This window comes from Chlorocebus sabaeus, chromosome 16 (genome assembly GCF_047675955.1).
Source record: "Chlorocebus sabaeus isolate Y175 chromosome 16, mChlSab1.0.hap1, whole genome shotgun sequence".
NCBI classification, from domain to species: domain Eukaryota; kingdom Metazoa; phylum Chordata; class Mammalia; order Primates; family Cercopithecidae; genus Chlorocebus; species Chlorocebus sabaeus.
The window spans coordinates 36451720-36471431 of record NC_132919.1 but is presented as its reverse complement, the minus strand read 5'-3'; the positions used below and the strand labels follow the sequence as shown (position 1 = coordinate 36471431).

Genomic DNA, 19712 nt, shown 5'->3' with positions numbered 1-19712 from the left:
TGGTTACCCTCAGTGCTATATAGGCCTCAATTTCCATTCTAGGGTTAATTTTTTTTTTTTTTTTTAAGGGGTTTGGGCTCTTTCTTAGAGATTTTTTCTAATGTTTGCTCTACCCTCAACTTTTGATCTTACCTTCTATTTGTTATCACACTGCAGAGAAGGTCTCTGTCCACAAACTCTTCTTCCCCTCCAGCTGTATACTATAGTTATTTATTCCTCAGTGCTTGCTAGCAGAAGGGTGGACGGTGGGGAGTGGTAGGGAGGGGACGCTCTCTATAGTCCTATTTCTGTCTCAGTTTTAGGCAGGTGCTGTGTGCCCAGATATTGGGAGTGGGACCTTTACATGGATCTTCCTTCTTCCCAGTGGTAGGGGATCTGTAAGGTCTGGGGCCATTATGTTTTCCTGCCCTTCCCCAGGGATAAAGGTGTTTTTGTTTTTGTTTTTCCCTGTTATTTTCTTCTAGTTCGGAGTGGGAGATGGGGCAACTAAAAATAGTTACTCTATGAGGTGTGTTAGTTCTGTTTGTTTGGTTTTTTAAAAAATATTTTTAATGTTCTGTAGCTGTTTCCTTTGGCTAGTTTTTGCTGGGTTGAGTTATCACTGGCACTAGGATAAATAGTTTTTGACGTCAGTTGTCAGGTGTTATTAAATATATAAATATTATTTGGTGAATAGTATATATTTTCAGTTTTCATGTTGACTGTTAAACTTCTCGAATTATTTTTTAATCATGCATTTTTATTGACAGAAATTTTGCCTGACAAATAGTAGGCACTCAACAAAGAATTGTTGAATGAATGAATTTATTGTGATTTCTGTTGTCCCTTTCCTATGCATAGTTCTTCTTTATTTCTGATTACTATAATACTTATTTCTGAGAGTGTTAAAAAATGTTTTTTGGAGTCTCTTTGAATTTCTGAACATTCAGTTAGAGAGTATCTTTTTTTCCAATCAAAGTAATGTGCATGATTTTTCCAAAGGTTGAAGGAAGTTATGTAATTGCACAAAATTCTTATCACATTATTGTGGCTGTTGGAGGACCTTTGTACTCTCGGACCTTGGTAAGGACTCCCAAGAGAAAGAATAAATAATTCAATTGTGTGAGTCTGTAATATGCAGATACTCCTCTACTTACCCTGGGATTACAGCCGATAAACCCATTGTAAGCTGGGAATATTGTAAGTTGAAAAGGCACTTCATACACCTAACCTACCAAACATCAGAGCTTAGCCTAGACTGTTTTAAACGTGCTCAGGGCAGGCGCGGTGGCTCATGCCTGTAATCTCAGCACTTTGGGAGGCCGAGGTGGGCAGATCATTTGAGGCCAGGACTTCGAGACCAGCATGGCCAACATGGTGAAATACCATCTCTACTAAAAATACAAAATTAGCCCAGCCTGGTGGCACATGCCTATAATCCCAGCGACTTGGGAGGCTAAGGCAGGAGAATCACTTGAACTGGGAGGTAGAGGTTGCAGTGAGCCAAAATGACACCATTGTACTCCAGCCTGGGTGACAGGAGCGAAACTCCATCTCAAAAAATAAATAAATAAATAAATAAAATAAAATTTTTATATATATATGTGTGTGTGTGCTCAGAACACTTATATTAGCCTTCAGTTGGGCAAAATCATCTAATGCAAATCAGATTTTATAATAAAGTATTAAATATCTCATGTAATTTATTGAATACTGTATGGTTTCTACTGAATGTGTATCACTTTCACACCATTGTAAAGTTGAAAAATCAAGTCGGTGACCATCTGTATGTATTTTACAGTAGACAGTCTATTCTTGACTGAGTGCAATAATAAGGTCTAAAAGAGGAAGAAGAGGGAGAAACTTAACATCATTTCACTAAAATTAACCAGGGCCTTTTCTGGAAGTGGAGATAAAATTTGTTAAAGGTGATAGCTGCCTCAGATTCCTCAACAACTGAGATGCCTCCTAAGGTTGGCTTTATCATCTTCTTCCAGGTGATTTACTGTTCTTTTGGTGGAACATCCAAAGGGCTGCACTTCAATAATTTAATAGTTGGACTTGTCCTCCTTACAAGAGGCAAAGATGAAGAGAAAGCAAAATGTAAGTACTTTTATTATCTCAAAAATAATACCACATCTATGTATAGAATAATTTATCTCAAAATTCTGATGACAGGTAGAGGATTTGAAGTGACATTTTCCCAAAGAAGATATACAAGTGGCAAACACCTGAAAAAATGTGCAACATAATTAGTCATTAGATAAATATAAATTAAAACTACAGTGAGATACTACTTCACACCTTCTAGAGTGGCTAAAATTAAAAAGCCTGATAAAGACAAGTGTTGAGGAGGATGTGGAAAAATTGTAACCCTCATCATACATTGCTGATGGGAGTATAAAGTACTGCAGCAACTTTGGAAACCAGCCTGGCGCTCCTCAAATTGTTAAACGTTGTTACTGTATGTCCGAGCTATTCCACTCCTAAGTATATACCCAATAAAATTGAATACATATGTTTACCACACACAAAAAAAAACTTGTATGGAAATAGTCATAGCGCCATTGTTCATGATAGAAAATGGAAACAACCCTAATGTCCACCAGCTGGTAAATGGATAAATAAAACATGATATATCCATATGCTGGAAAATTACTCTGGTATAAAAAGGAATAAAGTACTGATTCATGCTACAGTATGGATGAACCTGAAAACATTTTGCTTAGTGATAGATGTCAGTCACAATAGGTATGATTCCATTTATATGAAATTTCAAGATTAGTCAAATCTACAGTGGCAGAAAATGGTAGATTAGTGGTTGCTGGAAGTATCGGGGAGAGGGAAATGGAGAACAACTCCTAGTGGGTACAGGGTTTCCTTTTGGGTTGGCGAAAATGTTCTGGTGAAAATGTTCTGGAATTACATAGGATTGACAGTTGCACAACCTTATAAATGTACTTTAAAAATCACTGGAATGTTTACTTTAAAAGGGTGAATTTTATGAGATGTTCATTTTGTCTCAGTATAACTTATTTTTAAAAAATCTGATGACGTAGACGTAGTAGTCTGTTCTTTGTTTCACAAACAAAACGAAGTTTACTTACTTGATAATATTTTATATACGTTCTTTGTAAAAGGTTTTTTTTTTTAATGTTTTACTTTTAACTTCAGAAATTAATTTTATTAGGTGAATTATCTAAGCACAGAAAAGAGTGGCACCTCATTCATTACCTTTAAATTCTGCTAATCAGGGAAATGCTGTAATAAGAGGACACCATTTCCCCTGCTAAGTGTGAAAGGGAAGATAATCTCAGTTGCTTGGTATCCTTCTGTGCTTTGTAGGATATAGATTTATTTAGTTTAAAAAAATTTGTTCATTTATTTGTAAGGTCTTCTGTCTCCTCATTGTTTTGTTTGAGCTCCCCAAAGACAGATCTGCCTTACCGAAAGCATTCATAAGCATTGCATATTTTATTGAAGATTTCCCAGGGGAAGTATGGAAGCTGTTTATATTACACAGAATGTAACATTTTGTTCCCAAAATTCCTACACTTTTATTCTTGACTACCATATTCTGGGTCTTTCTCTCTTCCTTCTTCCTTTTCTAATCTGCCTACTATGGTCTGAATGTTTGTGTCTCCCTCAAAATTCATATATTGAAATCCTAACCACCAAGGTGGTTGGTATTAGGGGATGGGGCCTTTGGGAGGTGATTAGGTCATGAGGGTTAATCATAAGTATCTTATGAGTGGGATAAAGTGCCCTAATAAAAGAGGCCCTAGAGAAACCCTTTATATTTTCCTCCGTGTGAGGGTACAATGAGAGGTGGCTGTCTATGAACTAGGAAGTAGTCCTTCACCAGACACCAAATTGATGGTGTACTTCCCAGCCTCTAGAACTGTGAGAAATAAATTTGTTATTTATAAGCACCCAGTTTATGGTATTTTGTTACAGCAGCCTCAACAGACTAATATACTGCCCTGGGACTACTTCTGAATTTCTTAGAATCCTCTCCTATTCCTGAATCTAGACCATTATTTTTAATTCTTGCTAAGGTTTGAACACATTACCCAAAGTTCATGGGTAGAAACTTAATCTGCAGTGCAACAGTGTTGAGAGGTGGGATCTTTAAGAGATGATTACGTCATGAGGGGTCTGCATGCATGAATGAATTAATGCTGTTACCTCAGGAGTGAGCTTCTTACCACAGGAGTGGCATCCTTATAAAGGAAGAATTCAGCCTCCTTCTCTCTCCCTCTTGCATGTGTTCTCTTGCTCTTCTGCTTTCTGCTATGGGATATTAGAAGAGCAAGAAGGTCCTTGCCAGATGCAGGTGCCTTGACCTTGGACTTCTTAGCCTCCAGAATTGTAAGAAATAAATCTCTGTTCATTATAATAAGTTGCTAGATCTGTGGTATTCTATTATAGTAGCACGAAATGGATAAAGAGATCATTTTTTAAAAAAGTTTTGAGGTATAATTGTCATACAATAATATGCACATATATAAAGTATATATTTTGATATGTGGTTTTGTTTTTGTTTTTTTTTTTTTGAGGGGATAGGGGACAGAGGAGATAGCCTCACTCTGTAGCCCAGGCAAGAGTATAGTGGCACAGTGGCACATAGCTCACTGCAGCCCTTAACTCCTGGGCTCAAGTGATCCACCTACCTCAGCCTCCCAAGTAGCTAGGACTATAGGTGCATGCCACCGTGCCTAGCTAATTAATTTTCTTTATTTTATTTTTGTAGAGATAGGGTCTTGCTAGGTTGCCCAGGCTGGACTCAAACTCTTGGCCTCAACTGATCCTTCTGCCTCTGCCTTCCAAAGTGCTAGGATTAGAGACATGAGCCAGCATACTTAGTTATACATTTGTATATGTTTTGACACATGTATATGCCCAGTAAACCATTACCATAATCAAGATAATGAATGTATCCATAAACCCAGTTTTATGTATTAGAATATAATTGTGGTCTTGGTTTTTCCAAATTAGCATTTCTTCACCAGCAGAAATAGAAATTGGCCCCAGGCAGCAATAATTAAAAATACCAGACAGGTATGGTAGTGCATGCCTGTAATCCTAGTTATTTGGGAGGCTGAGGCAGGAGGATCTTTTTGAGGCCAGGAACTTAAGGTAACAGTATAGCAATAAAAATAATACAAATAAAAAGCAACACACTATAACAACTATTTACATAGCATTCACATTGTTTTAGGCACTATAAATAACCTAATGATGATTTAAAATATATGGGAGGATGTGGATAGGTTATATGTGTCAACTGAAAAAAATTATGATATCTCTAAATTTGGAAAGGAGACTTTATTTAATTATATCTGTAAATTTGGAAAGGAGACTTTATTTCTTATAAAGGGTTACAGCCTGCAAGGTGGCCATTCTGACAGCCTGAGAAACATAGCCTCCAGCAGATAACCCCAAACAGGTACTATGCAAGGATGAATGGAACAGAGACTTATGCTGAAGAGGTTGGCCAGTTGTACATATTCAACAACTTATCGGAGGGGCCATGAATATTCATGAAGTGGTTCCTGACACATGTGTACTGAACAAACGTACATGTTATACGTGTCCCATGTTTACTTTGGGGTGGAGAATTAACATTTAAATGTATTACAGTTAGGCCCTATAAGTCAAAAGATGAAACAAGGACACCAAGGCAGTCAAGTGGGCAGCCTTTGTAAACCAGCCAGAACCAGTCCGTGGTCAGTGGTCTTCTTATCAGGAGACCACTAACTTGTTGATAGTTACTGAAATAGCTCTCTTGTCCAGTCAAAGCTGTAGTTATGGCTTGTGGAACAGGAGTCAGTATGTTAGCATTTTGTGGTAAATGAGCTGCAATTGTTTCAGTATTGCTTATCTCAAGGCCAGTGCTTATTCAATAACTGCTAGAGAAAAAGAAAAATGGCCAGGCGCGGTGGCTCATGCCTGTAATCCCAGCACTTTGGGAGGCTGAGGTAGGTGGATAACCTGAGGTTAGGAGTTCGAGACCAGCCTGACCAACATGGTGAAACCCCGTCTCTACTAAAAATACAAAAATTAACTGGGCGTGGTAACGTGTGACTGTAATCCCAGCTACTAGGGAGGCTGAAACAGGAGAATTGCTTGAACCCAGGAGGTGGAGTTTGCAGTAGGCCGAGATTATGCCACTGTACTCCAACCTGGGCAACAGGGCAAGACTCTGTCTCAAAAAAAGAAAAAGAAAAATATTGTAGCAGTTAGAACATAATTTATTGATTGGTTGATTCAGACAAGGTTTCATTCTGTCTCCCAGTCTGCAGTACAGTGGCAAGATAGCTCACTGCAGCCTTGAACTGCTGGGCTCAAGTGATCCTCCTGTTTCAGCCTTCTGAGTAGCTGGGACTACAGGCATGTGCCACAATGCCAAGCTAATTTTTAAATTTTTTGTAGAGATAGGGGTCTCGCTATGTTACCCAGGCTGGTCTCGAACTCCTGGCCTCAAGTGATTCTCTCGTCTTGGCATCCCAAAGTGCTGGGATTACCAATGTGAGCCACCACACCTGGCAGTTTATTCTTTAAGTGTAGAGGTACATGACTTAATCCTTGCCTGGCATAGCTTTAGGTTTTGTTTGCAATTTGGTATCTTTCTGCCACAGAGTCTGTCAGTCTTATGATCTTTATTTTAACATTAATGCTGTTTAGTTGTTGCATCTAAACCGCAAAAGGGATTGGGTATAATGAGATGTGTCTGACTGCCCATCCCCTCATGACCAGTATCTGTTTTTAAGGATTTTCTGGGGCCCCCTTGGCCAAGAGAGGGAGTCTGTTCAGTTGGGTGGGGTGCTTAGGATTTTCTTTTTAGGTTTCACATGCAAATACCATGCCATTTTATATGAGGCTTGAGCACCTGCAGATTTTAGTGTCCTTGGGGGTTTTGTAACTAATCCCCTATGGATACTGAGGTACAACTGGTAACACTTTTTTAAGTCACAAACATATTTTTAAAGTTTCTTCGTTTTTTAAAACGTGATTGTATTAGTTTTCTAGGGCTGCCATAACAAAGCACCACAAACTAGGTAGCTTAGAACAACAGATATTTATTATCTCACAGTTCTGAAGGCTAAAAGTCTAAAATCAAAGTGTCAGCAGGGCCATGCTTTCTCTAAAACCTGTAGGGGAAAATTCTTTCTTCTCTCTTGCTTCTGGGATGACTACAATCCTTGGGGTTCCTTGGCCTGCAACTGTATCATTCTAATCCCTGCCTGTCTTATGTGACCCTGCCATCTGTGACCTGTTTTATCAAGGCCTATTTTGTCATTTATTTCACCTAGTTGATTTGCATAGTGAAAAAAAGCCTGCATGGCTTTTTTTTCTGTTTGTGCTTTTCTTCTTATAAGGGCAGCAGTCATATTATGTTGGGTCCCACCCTAATGACCTCATCTTAACTTGATTATACCTACAAAGACTCTGTTTCCAGATAATCTCACATACACAGGTACTTTAAGGTTAGGACTTCAGTATATCTTTAGGGGGATAAAATTCAGCTTATAACAACCATATTTCAAACATACATATAATACGTACCTCCACCTAGCTTTACTATTTCTTAACATTGCATCCTATGTCCCTGATTTGATTTTTTAAAAATATTAAAACTAAGGTGAGGTTTTCATTGTATCCCTTCATGATCCCATTCTGTTCTTCCCTCTCCAGAGGTTACTACTTTCATGAATTTGGTGATTCATTTCTCATGCTGGCTGTAATACTTTTATAACATGTTTATGTGTCCTAAAACATTGTCAACTACTTTGCAGTTTTAAAGTTTTAAATAAATAGTACACATTAGTTCCCCCTTATCTGCACAGATCTGTTCCAAGACCCTCCCAGTGGATGTCTGAAACCATAGATATTCCCAAACCCTATATATACTGTTTCTTCCTATACATACATATCTATGATAAAGATTAATTTAAAAATTAGGCACAGTAAGATATTAACAACAACAATAAAATAGTACTATTATAACAACATACTATAATAAAAGTTATGTTAATATGGTCACTTGCACTCTTAAAATATCTTACTGTACTCACTCTTCTTGTGATCTATAAGTCTGATAACCAAAATGGCCACTAAGTGACTAACAGGCAGATAGCATGTGGATACACTGGACAACAGGATCATTCAGGTCCCAGGTGGGATAAAGAGGGAGGCAAGTGATTTTATCATGTTACTCAGAACAGTGTGCAATTTAAAGTTTATTAATTGTTCATTTCTGGAAATTTCCATTTAATATTTTTGGACCTCTGTTAACCACAGGTGACTGAAACCTTGGAAAGCAAAACCATGGATCAGGGGGTACTACTGTACTATACGGATGATTTTGTCATTTGCTTTTCCTCTGAATATTATATTTTTTGATATTTATCCATCTTGAAACATATTTTAACTTCTATGTAGTATTTCATTGTGTGTATCTCATTTTACCTGTTCTCTTGTTGATAGACATTTACCTTTTTTTCCCTAAGTTTTGCTCTTACAAACAGTATTTCAGTGAACATCCTGTATTTTGTACGCAGGTATCAGAGTTTTTCAAAGATGAAATGTCTCTTGACCTTTACTAGATTTTGCCAAATTACTCATGAAAATGGTTGCAATAATTTATGCTCCTATTAACAGTGTATAAGAGGTCATGTTTGTCCTAGTCTTTGCTAACACTTTGTATTGTTATACCTAAAGATGTTTGCAAATTTGGCATGTTTGAAAAGATACTATACTGCTGTTTTAAATTTTTGTTGCTGGGTTATTTTAAGGAATAAATGTATTTATAAAGTGCTTAGTCCTAGTAATCACTCAGTTATTGTAGCTTTCTCTTTTCTCCCTACTTCCACCACGTATATTTGATCTTTTTAAGATTAATCTATTCTTTCTTTCTCTTAGACATTTTTAGTCTGTTTTCAAGTGAATCTGGGAACTATGTTATACGGGAAGAAATGGAAAGAATGCTCCATGTGGTGGATGGTAAAGTCCCAGATACACTCAGGAAGTGTTTCTCAGAGGTATATTTAAAGATTTACATTTTATCCCTTTTCGTTGACAAAGTATTAACTCTTAGTCGTGTAATAAGTTTTAAGTATGACAAACAGATGTTTATGTACAGATTACTTTTGGTATTTTTATATTTATTGATGTTTCTATTTATGTGCTATTCCATGACTCTCATTACTGCTATATTTGTGAATCTGAAAATTTTCAAATCTACTGTAAAGGCAACTATTCATACTTAGAGTATAATGAAACACAATCCTATATGCTCACATTAACACAGCAATACACACACACACACACACACACACACACATTCCTGCAGAAACCTGAAACAGTGCTCATGTTGTAGTGTCTTTGCTTTTCATCATGGATATCATTCATTCATTAGCCTTGAGCCATCTGTGACCTGTTTTATCAAGGCCTATTTTGTCATTTATTTCACCTAGTTGATTTGCATAGTGAAATATTTGTGTTAAAAAATTGTCATCTTTGGGCCAGGCAAGGTGGCTCACACCTGTAATCCAAGTACTTTGGGTGACCCAGGCGAGAAGATCTCTTGAGCCCAGGAGTTCAAGATCAGCTTGGACAATGTAGCAAGACCCCAACTCTACCAGAGGGGGGAAAAGTCATTTTTTCTGTTTTCAAAAATAATATATTTTCATTGTGCCTTTATAGAAAAATTAAACAATAGAAGCAATTCAATGATAGGAAAAGTATATCTTTTAACAGAGAGAATTATTTTATTTTTCTTTTCAGAGGTCTGCTAGTATGTGAAAAGTCCTTAGTGATTGTAGAGTAAACATCCCTTTAGAAGTTCTGATTTGCCCAGGCGCAGTGGCTCACACCTGTAATCCCAACACTTTGGGAGGCCGAGGTGGGTGGATCACGGGGTCGGGAGATTGAGACCATCCTGGCTAACACGGTGAAACCCCCGTCTCTACTAAAAAATACAAAAGAAAATTGGCCGGGCGTGGTGGCAGGCGCCTGTAGTCCCATAGGCGAATGGCATAAACCCGGGAGGCAGAGCTTGCAGTGAGCCGAGATCGTGCCATTGCACTCCAGCCTGGGCAACAGAGCAAGACTCCGTCTCCAAAAAAAAAAAAAAAAAAATCCAAGAAGTTCTGATTCTTTCATGCAGCACTGAGTGCTGCCCAGTTTCTTATGAGTGGCTTTTTGACACAATTCCATTTCACCAGTATGACAGTCCTTCATTGTTCTTTATTTTATTTGGGGAGTTAGCGCTGCCTTCATGACTGTATAGACATTGATTGTCCGTATTTCAGTCATTTGCATGTATCTGGTTCTGATACATATTTGGACTGTCTGTCATTAGTTTCTTACCCCTCTGGTTTTGAATATCTCCTGTGTTGATATCCCCTGGTGATATCTCTTGCTTTTGAGCTTAGCGTGCAGTTTTTGGTGGTGGTTATGTTGTTAACATTTTATCCAGTATTTCCAAGTGTCAGGTGCAAAAGGATGTGCTTCCTGTGTTTTTGGTTCTGACATATTGACTGGAAGTTGCTGTGATAGCAATTTACGACTTCAGGACAAACTGAGCTATGATTTGGTTTTTTCCCCATAATAAAAATTTGCTTGTAAGAAAAAAAGACAATCTAGCAAACCTGACTGATTGGATTTTTGACATAGATGTCCAAAACATTAATACTCTTTTTTCTTTTTCAGGAAGTATGATATTTTTTCATTTTAATAAAGTTTATGCAGACATTCTCATTTTTGCAGATGGAAACTAAGTGTGGTTGGCCACCCAGTACTCTAACAATTTAAGCACAATAGCAGGCACATGTATTAGCTGATAATTAGGGCTATAGGGGAAAATAAAGTAGAATAAAGGAAGAAGGTGGTAATATCGAAAATCTGAATCTTGATATTTTATATAGAATGGTTAGGTCTGTCAGATAAGTAAGATTTGAGTAAAGAATTTATAGCAAGTGAGAAAGAAAACCATGAAGATATTTGGGGGACCACTTTTCATCAAGAGAATCAAAGACCCTGAGGTGGGGGTATTGTTGTATGTCCAAGGAACAATAACAAGGCCAATTTAATTGGAATGATGTGAACAGGGGAGTGGTAGGAAATGATTATATATTGTCTTATAGAACAGTGTGAGTCCTTTGACTTTTACCCTGAGTGAGATAGAAACCACTGGAAGGTTTTGAGTAGAGTAGTAACAAAATATAAGTTGCTTTTTTTTTTTTAACATGTGATAACTTTGGATCTTATGTGGGAAGTAGGTTGAACTGAGTCCAGTTGAGGTATCTGAATAATCCAGGCATGAGGATTATGATTACCAAAGGTCAGTGATTTAATCAATCATTTAGATCATGGTGTAGCAGTGAGGTAATGAGAAGTTTTTAGATTCTGCGTTTATTTCAGAGGTAGAGTTGGCCTAGAATTTTTTCTTGTATTGATTATGGACTATGTGACAGAATGAGTAGAGGGAAGATGATTAGTATTTAGCCTGATTCAGTAAATGAATGGAGTTACTGCTACCTGAGATGGCTAAGAGTAATGGAGAAGCAGATTAGGGAGTTGGATGTCAAGAAAGATGTAATTACACTTGAGAATCCTATTAGGCACTCAAGTGGAGTTGTCAAATGTGATTTTTGATATATAAATTTGTTGTTGAGGAGAAAGGATTTGTTGTTGGCTTACAGGTGAGGATGAGATCATCTAGGAGTAAGTGTAGATAGAAAACAGGTTGGAAGAGCGAGTCCTGTAATCCAGTGTTTAGAGTTTGAAGAGATGAAGAGGACTCAAAACAGATCAATAAGAAATGGCCTGCAAGAAAAGAGGATTAATAAAAGAGAATAGTGTCCTAGAAGCCAACTGAGGCCAACGTTTCAAGAAGGAAGGAGAACTCAAGTATGTCAAATACCCTGAAAGGTCTAGTGAGTTGACTTTTGATCACTGAGAAGTGATCATTAAATTTGGTGACCTGCAGGTAGGTCATTGGTGTAGGTCCTGTGGAATTAAAAAATTGCTGGTGTCAGTATGCTAGATGGAATGTACTCATAAGAGGAAATTGTGATGGGAAGTTGGAATGCTTCAATTTCAATAATGGGAAGGGGAAGTAACTATAATAAAGACATCATAAGACTATGGTAATTAATGCCTAAGTTGGTGGTATTTTTAATAAGATCTTTAGAGAAGAAAAGATCAAAGAAATGTGAAGCTCATGTATATGGCTATTTGAATTATTAGATACCTCTAGTTGGTATAAAACCAACCTTGTAAATGGGCTATTGGTATTTGATTCAACTATTTGATTTATTTGCCTGCTCTAATATCTGAGTAGTGTGTCTGATGATTGTATGTAGAACCTTGCTATCCAAGTATTTATATTAGAATAGGTTAGTTCAGACCTTCAATAACAATGCTTTGTGGTGTTTTTGTGTTTACACACACACACACACACACACACAAAGAAAAGCACTTTAGGTAAAATATAAGGACCTAGTGCTTAGATTTAAGTGATATGGGTCTCAGCTTTTTCTGTCTTGTGCTTTATTATTACCCTTGACAGATGAAGTTATAAAGAAATCCACCTAGGTGTTGTATGAATTTTTCTTTGTCACTGACTTCTTTTAGGTTGTTGACTCTTAAAATGGAAATTTATATTTTATACTATTCTTCTCTTTTTAGAAGAGATTCATGACTCAAAAACAAAAAATCAGATTTGACAGTGTAATTTTTGGTCTACCAGTTTTGTGGAATGATTCCCAATTAGCCAGTGAACTTCAGCGATTACTTTGTATTTCACTTAGACAGGCAGTGTGCTAACTTTGGAGCCTGGACTACCTGAGTTCAGTCCTCTTTCTTCCACTGTATAACAGTATGCAAATTCCTTAACCTTTTGGTGTCTTGGTTTTCTTATGGTAAAATGGGGGTAATAATAGTGCCTTCTGTAGGGAGTGTTTTGAAGATTAAATTAGTATTTGAAATATTTAGAACAGTCACTAGGACATTGTAAACATTTAGTATTAGCTATATGTGAAGGTGGTAGAAGGTCTACCTGGAGATAGCATCAGATCCCACAGGTTGAGGGATTAGTTCCACAAAACTGCCCCCTAGACATCTTCACTAGTGATCATGATTGATTAAATCGTTTACCACTGGTAATCAGCCCAAATTTCAGCCCTCTCCCCTCCCTCCCTAGAAGTTAATCATTTTTTTTTCCTTTGGCCAGCCCCCATCCTGAGGCTATCTAGCAGCCCCCTACCCAGCCTTGGGTCAATTCATTAGCATGCAGAGTCATTTATCACTTTGGAGACTACAAGAATTTTAGGAGTTGCATGCCAGCAAAAGAGATGAAGACCAAATATATATTTAACAATATCACAACCGCTAAGAAATTACAATTAAAGGATGCTATTGATTTTAAGACTTATCCCAATGTCAGAGATTTTAATGTGTGTAAAAATGTGCATCAGTTTGTAGAATTTATACTACTAAGCTGCTTTCTAGACTAAATGTGGGATACAGAAAGAATATGGGGAGGAACTCTCATTTCTAAACATGTTGGCGGAGTACTCATATGTCCCTACAACATGTCTGAATGTCATTATCAGTGTCAAAAGTGTATAGAGCATACATGCAGACTGGGTGGTCTTCAGTATGTCCAAATAACAAAGAAAGATTAGGAGTTTTCTAAAAAAGGGAGTGTTACATGTGATCCTGAGAGAAAGTTCTTTGGTGTTAGTAAAGCTTTAGGGAGCTGGCAAACTCCAGTTGGTGGGCGATGGTGGTGGGCAGAATTAGTTGCAGCAAATCATCTCAGCAGCTGGACTTACAGAGAATTTATTTCAAGAGCAGTGTATCCTGAATGCTTCTCCCCTGGGCCTGTTGACTCTGATTTAGTTATGACCCAATTTGTATGATCAACTTTCACACCATATTCTTCCGTTCAGAAAAACAAGACTGTCAATGTCTTGATTGCTTGGATTGCACTCATGGTAAATGTTCTGAAACTACCAGGCTAAGAGTATTGCCTCACTTAATAGGATGCTACTAAACAATGTAGATATGTTTCTACCATATCTCTTTTAGGTAACTAATTATTTGTATTCTTTAACATGTCTATTAGGATTAGAGCTGCTCTAATCTTGACTGTCATTATTCATTGTATTTCTTTCTCTTTTTTTCCTGATCAAATAGTTTAGGTTGTAACTTCATTGTATTTCCTTGTGAATTGCTTCTCCCTTTTTCTGCTTAGAAATACCTGGCTCCCACTAAACCTAGGATCTCTTGTCTTCCAAGCAAAGGGATTGGCTTGAACAACCATGTGATGCTCTTTTTCAGCCTGGATACTTTTCTCCAGAGATTTATCAAGACAATTACCTGGAAAGAAAGCAAAGAAACAGAAATCAACTTGCTTCTTTTTGTTCTCTGTGTGCATACATGTTTTCAGTGATGCCTTCTGGGATCCTGATTGTCTACTCTAGGAGGACACCTGGATAGTTGTTATTAATTCACAAATGGAATTTAAAGAGTATTTTAATTCCATACAGATTTAATTACAATATAGTAACTCAGGCAGATTAAAGAGTGCTAAAGAAGAGGGATAAGGCAAATGAAAAATTGGATTTATTAAATGTTTAAAGAAATGCAGATGGCTGGACATGGTGGCTCACGCCTGTAATCCCAGCACTTTGGGAGGCTGAGATGGGCAGATCACGAGATCAGGAGATCAAGACCATCCAGAGCTAACACGGTGAAAGCCCGTCTCTACTAAAAAATACAAAAAATTAGTTGGGCGTGGTGGCAGGCACCTGTAGTCCCAGCTACTCGGGAGGCTGTGGCAGGGGAATGGCATGAACCCGGGAGGTGGAGCTTGCAGTAAGCTGAGATCACGCTACTGCACTCAAGCCTGGGTGACAGAGCGAGACTCCGTCTCAAAACAAACAAACAAACAAAAACAACAACAACAAAATGCAGTTTACTGATTTTGGGATATATTTTAGCAAACAAACTCTGGCTTATTGGCAGTGTACTGCTTTACTGAATTGATGAAATAATTTGTAATTAACATACAGATTTTATGCAAGTAGAAGTTATGAAGTACAATTATTTTTTAAAACAGTTTGATTTCCATATATATTTATATATATATACACACACACACACACTGCAGTGTTATTAGATAATCCTTCCTTTATAGATATCAGAAAGGTAAATACCAACTAATTGTGAATTTCAGGTTGTGCAGGTTCCAAGTAAGATACCTTAAAATTTGACTAAACTTATGCTTTCTTGTTTTAATTTTAGGGTGAAAAGGTAAACTATGAAAAGTTTAGAAATTGGCTTTTTCTAAACAAAGATGCTTTTACTTTCTCTCGATGGCTTCTATCTGGAGGTGTGTATGTTACCCTCACTGATGATAGTGATACTCCTACTTTCTACCAAACTCTGGCTGGAGTCACGCATTGTAAGTAATGACATTTCATTGTTTTCTTTTTGCCTTTTTAAAAATATATAATTGACTGGTAATATGAGAATATGTTTATAAAGGAGAAATTTATTTAAATTTTTAAATTTTTTATTTTTTTGAGACAGGGTCTCGCTCTGTCCTAGGCTGGAGTGCAGTGGCACCATTGTGGCTTACAGCAGTCTCTACATCCTGGGGTCAACCAATCCTCTCACCTCATCCTTCTGAGCCCCTGGGACTACAGGCATTCACCACCATGCCTGGCTAATTTTTTTTATCTTTTGTAGAGACTGCAGGGGTCTATGTTGCCTATGTTGGTCTTGAACTCTTGGGCTCAAGTAATCCTCCCACCTCAGTTTCCCAAGGTGCTAGGATTACAGTCGTGAGTCACTGTGCCCAGCCGAGACTTTTTTTTCTTTTTTTTGAGATGGAGTCTCTGTCGCCCAGGCTCGAGGGCAGTGGCGTGATCTTGGCCCACTGCAAGCTCCGCCTCCTGGGTTCACGCCATTCTCCTGCCTCAGCCTCCCGAGTAGCTGGGACTACAGGCGCCTGCCACCTCACCTGGCTAATTTTTTTGTATTTTTAGTAGAGTCATGGTTTCACCATGTTAGCCGGGATGGTCTTGATCTCCTGACCTCGTGATCCACCTGCCTCAGCCTCCCAACGTGCTGGGATTACAGGCATGAGCCACGACTCCCGGCCTGAGAAATTTTTTTGGTCAGTATTTTGGTTTTTTCAAAATGTAATAAAAAGAAATGTTGGGCATGGAAAATATAGCCCTCTGTGAATTGTCCTTAACTAAGCTATATTAGTTTCCTAGGGTTGCTGTAACAAATTACCACAATTCGGCCTGGCGCGGTGGCTCAAGCCTGTAATCCCAGCACTTTGGGAGGCCGAGACAGGTGGATCACGAGGTCAGGAGATCGAGACCATCCTGGCTAACACGGTGAAACCCCGTCTCTACTAAAAAATACAAAAAACTAGGCGGGCGAGGTGGCGGGCGCCTGTAGTCCCAGCTACTTGGGAGGCTGAGGCAGGAGAATGGCGTAAACCCAGGAGGCGGAGCTTGCAGTGAGCTGAGATCCGGCCACTGCACTCCAGCCTGGGCGACAAAGCGAGACTCCGTCTCAAAACAAAAACAAAAACAAATTACCACAATTCATAAACTGAAACGAGACATTTAACTCAGTTTTAGCAGCTGAAATCAAGATGTTTATATGACTGTATTCCCTCTGAAGTCCTGTTATAGAACTGGAGTTGGGTCTGCTTACCTGGCTCAGTAAAATCACATATCTACGCCAGAGTTTTTGTAGCAGTAGAAAGGAAGACATTTATAGGGCATTAAGCAAAGAGGACCAGGTATATGCTCAAAGCCTGACCTCCCCAAGGCTCACAGGTAAGGGTTTTTAAAGGCAAGGGTAACTTTCAGGAATATAGAAGCTACAGGCAAAAATCATAAATCAATACATGAAGGATACTCATTGGTTTTGGCCTAAAAGGGTGGGATATCTTGAAGGGGGGGAGCTTACAGGTAGGTAATAGGTAGGTAGGCAGATTTAAAGGTTTTCTGATTTGCAATTGGTTAAGGAAGAGAAGCATCTTTTTAAAATTTGAGGTCAGCAGAAAAGAACATTAATTGGCTCATGGGTATGACTCCCTCCAGGCCCTTCAGGAAGAAATTAATTAATTAATTAATTTGAGATGGAGTATTGCTCTGTCGCCCAGGCTGGAGTGCAGTGGCACGATCTCTGGTCACTGCAACCTCCACTTCCCAGGTTCAAGTGATTCTTCTGCCTCAGCCTCCTGAGTAGCTGGGATTATAGGTGTCTGCCACTTCGCCCAGCTAAATTTTTTGTATTTTTAGCAGAGAAGGGGTTTCACCATGTTGGCCAGGCTGGTTTCAAACTCCTGACCTCAAGTGATCCACCTGCCTCAGCCTCCCAAAGTGCTAGGATTACAGGCATGAGCCACCACACCCAGCCTGGGAAGAAATTTAGAACAAAGAAGGATAGTAAGCATTGAGTCTTTAGTTCCCCTGTGGTCTAAGGTCTGATCAGCTCAGTGTGGGTTCTTGGTGAGGGAGGGGGTCTGTTCTTCTGAATGACAACTCGGGCACATATTAAGATGTTATCTTTAGTTGCTATAGGGAAATCAAACATCTTCTTTTAGGCTACTATTACTTTCTGGCTTAACAAGTTACTTATTTCTCAGGGCTGGCTAGATAGATGCCTAGAGTTTCACTTGAAGGAACTCAGGAATATCCTTTATTTCCATGCATGCAGGGACCCCTAGGCCCCTGAGCCCCTCAAAAGGTGCTTCCTGCTCTGCCTCAGTCCCTAGAAAAGAATTATTCCTTGCCTCTTCAATTTTTTGGTGACCCCAAGCATTCCTTGGTTTGTGGCAGCATCTCCCAGTCTTTGCCTCTGTCTTCTCCTGGCCTTCTCTATGTGTTTCTGTGTCCTTTCCTCTTTGGATTCAGGGTCCATGATAAATCCAGGATAATTTTACCTCAAGGTCCTTAATTCATTACATCTGCAAAGACCCTGTTTCCAAATAAGGCCGTACCCTGAGGTTCCGGATAGTCATGAATGTTCGGGAGACAGTATTCAATTCAACACAGGCCTAAGTGTTAATTTCTACTGTTCTTCTTTCCATTGGATACAGAAAACTGTTAATACACTCTGCTTTTCCGTTTTGTTTTTGTTTTTGTTTTTGTTTTGACACACAGTCTTTCTCTTTTGCCTGGGCTGGAGTGCAGTGGTGTGATCTCAGTTCACTGCAACCTCCACCTCCTGGATTGAAGCGATTCTCCTGCCTTGGCCTCCCAGGTAGCTGTGATTACAGGCATGCACTACCATGTCTGGCTAATTTTTGTATTTTTATTAGAGACGGGGCTTCACTATGTTGACCAGGCTGGTCTTGAACTCCTGACCTCAGGTGATCCACCTGCCTCAGCCTCCCAAAGTGCTGGGATTACAGGTGTGAGCCATTGTGCCTGGGCTGCTTTTCCCTTATGCTTCTTTCTATCACTAAAATGCCTTCTCTTTTTCTTCTACCTGTTAAATCCTAACAATCATGCATGAAGACTTAAATCACATACTCTCTTTTTTTTTTCATGAAACCTTTTCTTGCCTTCTTATCAGAAATTATCTCTCATTTCTCTAACTCTGATAACACCTTACTTGTACCTTTCTTCAATTAATTTATCCCATTCATCTTTGTATTATAACTATTTATAGCATTCTGCTTATTTGTACATGTCATGTCTCCTAACTCGTAGGATCCTTTCTGGTATAAGGGGTCTGCATTATTATTCTATCTTTCCTCCCTTGGGCCAAGCCTAAATAAGTATTTGTTGACTGAATAGAGGAATGTGGGTGTCAAGTGCTATTTGTATCCATTGCTTTATATGACATATAACTTGACTACTGATTACATATCAACTACTTTCTCCCATTTTCATTCTGTTATTATTAAAAGTTCTGACTGGTAAGTTCTGGCATGAATAGGCAATAAGCTTCATTCTACTACTTTTCAGTGCCCTTGTCTTTAAGTAGGAAAGCCTTTTAAAAAATTATTTTGCTTAAAATATTGAGGGAACCTTTTTATACTCACTGTGTAAACTCTAACTTACCTTAGTATTTAAGTTGTCAGTCATATGGATATTCTGTTGAACTTTCACTTTTATTTGTGATTGTATGGTAAATTATTTTTCTGTTAATATTGACAAGAGTGTGACTGCTTTCCTTAAATGCCTTGTTGTGTTAAAGAAAAAATTATTCTGATATTTGTTAAAACAGTAAGGAAGACATTATTCAAGACTGTTGCAATTAAGGGTATTGCAGTGAGAGAGAGATAAGCTCAACTCTCAATATAACAACAGCAAGTGGGGATTTATAGCCAAGAATTGAGGTGAGGTGGTCAGTGGATGGAAAAAATTACAAAGAGGAGACATCAAAGGTAGGGGATTCTTGCTAAAATGGCCCCAGTTGAGGGGAATGACTATTGCTGGATTCTTATCTAAAACTGGTCTAGGATAAACCAATGACAGGAAGGGGACCAAGAATGAAACTTAGTAGAAGTGAGCTTAGAGGAACCTAAAAAATTTGGTCAAGGAGCTAGTCTTTGTCAGTTGATTAAAAAATTACTTTGAATGCAGAAGCTGCATATTGTCTGTTTTTGAAAGCACTGTATTAGAGAAAACAAATTTATTTAATCAGTCAAGTAATTTTCAATATGTTAAAAATGGCTACAT

The 19712-nt window shown here is 38.4% G+C and overlaps 1 protein-coding gene across 4 annotated transcripts in view; it reads left to right on the top strand.

Moving 5' to 3' along the window:
• Positions 1–19712, top strand: part of USP32 (ubiquitin specific peptidase 32) — a 219310-nt gene that overhangs the window by 90886 nt on the left and 108712 nt on the right. For 3 of the 4 annotated variants that reach the window (XM_008011187.3, XM_037993075.2, XM_037993074.2), the window contains exons 3-5: positions 1977–2082; positions 8905–9023; positions 15298–15457. In XM_008011187.3, the coding sequence (XP_008009378.2) occupies positions 1977–2082; positions 8905–9023; positions 15298–15457 (385 nt within the window). Of the gene's footprint in view, positions 1–951; positions 1063–1976; positions 2083–8904; positions 9024–15297; positions 15458–19712 lie in introns of those variants that run through there. The other variant, XM_037993076.2, reaches the window with a different exon arrangement.